This window comes from Musa acuminata, chromosome BXJ3-7 (assembly GCF_036884655.1).
Source record: "Musa acuminata AAA Group cultivar baxijiao chromosome BXJ3-7, Cavendish_Baxijiao_AAA, whole genome shotgun sequence".
Taxonomy (NCBI): Eukaryota; Viridiplantae; Streptophyta; class Magnoliopsida; order Zingiberales; family Musaceae; genus Musa; species Musa acuminata.
The window spans coordinates 35,856,135-35,860,359 of record NC_088355.1 but is presented as its reverse complement, the minus strand read 5'-3'; the positions used below and the strand labels follow the sequence as shown (position 1 = coordinate 35,860,359).

At 34.1% G+C, this 4,225-nt stretch overlaps 1 protein-coding gene across 1 annotated transcript; it reads right to left on the bottom strand.

Annotated features, from left to right (window-relative positions):
• Window positions 1-1,177: 1,177 nt before the first annotated feature.
• LOC135642924 (alpha-humulene synthase-like) lies at window positions 1,178-3,776 on the bottom strand. The gene is made up of 5 exons (XM_065159407.1): window positions 3,314-3,776; window positions 2,913-3,131; window positions 2,533-2,717; window positions 2,433-2,443; window positions 1,178-2,388 (listed from the first exon to the last, which is right to left on the bottom strand). The coding sequence occupies exons 1-5, from the start codon at window positions 3,736-3,738 to the stop codon at window positions 2,128-2,130; spliced, it is 1,101 nt and encodes a 366-aa protein (XP_065015479.1). The 5' UTR covers window positions 3,739-3,776; the 3' UTR covers window positions 1,178-2,127.
• Between the last annotated feature and the right edge of the window lie 449 nt (window positions 3,777-4,225).

Sequence of the window (4,225 nt, the reverse complement as noted above, 5' to 3'; positions counted from 1 at the left end):
AATGGTTAGAACTAAATATGTTGTGATTTATCCTTGGAATATTCAAAATTATTAAGGCAAAGCCGGAATCGGGTTTGTTTCTTCTCGCACTTGAACCTTTAAGAGGAGAGTTCACTAAATTTGTTGGTGATACTTCTATATATCACATGATGTTTTCAAAGATAACTATATTTTAGATTCTCGTATTCCATTTAAGCATGGTTTCAGCAATATACATACTTGTGATAGATCTTTGGTGGTTCTAATCTCATTGTTAATCCATATATCACATGATAATTTTTAGTTTTAGAAGCTAGATAATAAGAGGGTTTGTTCTGCTAAGTCTGCCTATCATTTTCTTGCTTCTCAGTTGGAATGGTTGATCCTAACATGGACTAGTTTTATTGTTTGTGGAAGCTTCCCGTGCTGCCTCAGGTTAAATTTTTTTGTTGGAAACTTTTGCACCGCCACCTCTCATTGTCGGATTGATTGTCTCAACTAAGAGTGTGCAGTAATGCTACTACTTGTCCCTTTTGTCAATCTAAAGCAGAAACCATTAATCCCTTCTTTCTGTGCGTCTTTCCTATTAAATTATGGCAACTCTTTAAATCTTAACTAGATATTCAATTTTTAATGAGGGGGTGCAGTGTCCCAATTCTGATGGTCAAACCTTGTGGGTTCTAAATGATATTGGTCTTTGGTGAATATGGACGGCTATGAATTATCTTGTTCTCGCTAATGACATGGCCAAATCTTCTGATAGTGTCCAACATATGATATCACTAACTTATCCAAAATGTAGCTTGAATATATATGTTTCCGAATTGTAATCATCCCAAACTTAACTAAGAAGTATCTTGATATCTGATGTAGGCATCTACAAAACCCAACCTGACCATCCCTACACTCTATTTAGCATAGCAGCTTCAAGAGCCTTTTCTCAAGTTGGCAAGAATGAAAAGAGTGAAAATTGCAAATAGCTAATATAATTTTGTAACACATACCAGCAACTTGCAAATTGCTTTGAACTACTGCTAAGCAAGGATTTCTGTTTTCCACAGATAATACTGGCTTGAGCTTCCCAGGGCTAGTACAGTACATGTTCATTTACAAAGGCTTACATATATTTCACAATAAAGGATTCGTAGAAGAAGCAAGCATAGTACAATACACATTCATTTACAAAGGCTTACATATATTTCAGAATAAAGGATTCATAGAAGAAGCAAGCATAGTACAATACACATTCATTTACAAAGGTTTACATATATTTCAGAATAAAGGATTCATAGAAGAAGCAAGCATAGTACAATACACGTTCATTTACAAAGGCTTACATATATTTCAGAATAAAGGATTCATAGAAGAAGCAAGCATCGTCATACAATCAAAGTGGAACAGGATGTACAAGTAACAAAGAGATATATTCCTTCGTCTTTGTAGAGGAGTTAGTGTATCCATCGATGTACTTATAAATATTTTCTGCCACTCGTGAATAATTAATAATCCTTTCAAGTAAAGCAATGGAGAATGCCGTCGAATTGAGGCACTCTTCGTTTATCTCCTTCCATGCATCGTCAACTAGACCTTGGAGCTTCTTACATGCCACATGCACATCTGTTCCGTATTCTTTCATGTAGCATTGGACTGTGGAGGCAACATGTTCCCTAGTTTGTTCCAACTGTAAATTTCATGAAAAAAGAGGATTAATGATCTACCAACTGAATTCTAATGGATCCTTTCAGGATTTACATGTTCATTATATTAAAACAAATTGATAGATTATTATCAATAATAATATGTAGATGAAAGGAATTTGGGAATCTACCAATGTGGAAGCTTACGAATGGGAGTTTTTTTGTTTGTACTAGATTTCTTAATATAAAATCATTTAAGGAGTTCAGCAAAACTTTGATAATGCAATTGAGTGACACAAGAAATGCTTTTGAGGAGATAAATAGAAGGAATATTGAAGATAACTTTGGAGATTACCTATTAAACCCCAATTATGGTCCATCTCATCTAATTGGAGAATGTATGTTATTTTCTTTTTCTTTTTTTTGTGTTATCATATTTCTACTACGATAGAAATCAGTGCAAAATTTACTATGAAAAATGTTTATATGACATAAAACACAGGAGATTATATTATGACCATACCTCATGTGAAGCAATGTCATTCATGATACGACAAATTATTGCAGAAGCTTGGACAATCTTTGGGAAACTTGTAATCCATTGAAATGCCTCCTTAGTTGCTATTTCTCCCATTCCAATGAAAGAGGCACATTCGAGCATAGGATATGCTGAACTTATGAGGGAAACATGTAGATGTTCTTCCAAAGTTGGTACGTAATGTTGATCTCTCCATTTGGATTCCTCAAAATAAGCTTCAGATAAATCTTTCATCTATACCCAAGTAAAACAAAACCATTCCTTAATGTTTGTAATGCATGAGTAGCGTCTACAAGTGGGACAATCTAAGTTCAATACTGTGAAATGCTTATTCTTTGTATTGGCCAATAGTGGATTCATTTATTGCTTATGTAATGCTAATTAATAAAAGTGAAAATAAGAAGAACCTTATAATCTCATCACTCACCGCTTCCTTCAGATAGGTTATGCGATATTTCTCACCAGAAGCCAATAAATCTTCAAACTCTTCAAAGGTGTGGATTAGCTTTAGATAATAATCCTTCATGTACTTTGGTAATTGATGAACAACCTTCGCATCCCACCTGCATATGTATTAGTTTCACCATCTTTAGAAAAATAGGACATAAGCATACATGTTATTTTGCTATACACAATGACTAAAACTATTATGCGATATTTTATTTTCTTATGTGATATTATCAGTGGCACCTTTTGTTATCATCTATTGAGCCATGATAGTAAAAGGAAATATGTCCATCAATATAAGATTTACGAACCTTTGAATTGCCTCAGTTAGTCGTTGACTCTCCTCCAATGTGCTATAGACATCATACATGTCGTCCAGAATTGAAGTAAGGGCAGCCACCTTGGTCGTTATCACTCGTGCACGAGAATAATAGGGTTCAAAGTATATTCCCAGGATCCAGAAATAGCATTCCACCGATCTATCTCGAGCAAAACTGAGATTTTTTGAGGAGGCTAAATCATTCCACCACCTTCAAGTCGTTCACAAATCAAAATGGCATTACATATCAATTAAAGTTTGATGGGAGGAGGAACCATTCTCAGCAATTAGCTTGCACTTGTTTACATTTGCAACATGATTGTATCTTTCTTTCTTTATAAAAATCCAGAAGAAATATAGCTCCAGGGAATTCAGAAGTGAGGAGGAGCTTACTTGGTGATGTTCTTAAGTTCCTCGCGATGAAGAGACTGCAACAAATTGAAGTCCAACTTTGCAAGCTCCAGGATGGCATCATCTCGTGTGACATCCTCTTGGTATATAGATATGTATTCTCTTGCCAAGAGCCTTCTAATTCTCCTACAGAGAGGTGTCTCGAGGTCAAGAGACACTTGCGTTGTTAATGGTGGTTTAAGATCAGCTAATGCAGACACTAGGTAATTCCTCGTAAAAGAGATGGCTTCATCAAGAATGATCTCCCCATGAGTCCCAAGATAGGCTGCGTTGTACAAGCTTAACAGTCCTTTCACATCACTCCCCAAGGTAGACATGAAACTCCCTCCCTCATCTTTGAACTTGTTAAAGACAACTACAGAAATACATAGAGTTTTGGTTTTGAGAAAAAAAAAACATACAGTCATATTATCAAAATTAATTTACTGTTTTAAGTGATTACGTGATAATCAATACAATGACTTTTGTGTGTGATTTTTATGTCTATTTTACCGGAGAAAATATTTTTGGTACTGCCAACCTCTATGATTGAATTAAATAAAAGATGATTAAAGAAGATCGTATTGTTTTGGAATTAATATATATATGTATATATATATATATATATATGTATATATATATATATATGTATATATATATATATACATATATATATATATACATATATATATATATATATATATATGTATTTATATATATGTATTATGTTTGCAAAAGTAATATATGTAAATATTACTTTTGCAAACATAATTATAGATAAAACATACAAATACATCTACTCCAAGGAAACGTAAGAGCATATTACCAGGGGTCACATGATACCCTTCTTGTCTCAGCAGGCGAAACCGGAGAGCAGTATCGTAGAGACCATGATCGTTAAAATCGGCATCATGG

Coding starts and splice junctions, on each gene's coding strand:
- LOC135642924 (XM_065159407.1), bottom strand. CDS start 3,738: ATGACTGTATGTTTTTTTTTTCTCAAAACCAAAACTCTATGTATTTCT. Junction 3,132..3,313: donor GAACTTAAGAACATCACCAA/GTAAGCTCCTCC, acceptor AACGACTTGAAG/GTGGTGGAATGATTTAGCCT. Junction 2,718..2,912: donor CTAACTGAGGCAATTCAAAG/GTTCGTAAATCT, acceptor ATACATATGCAG/GTGGGATGCGAAGGTTGTTC.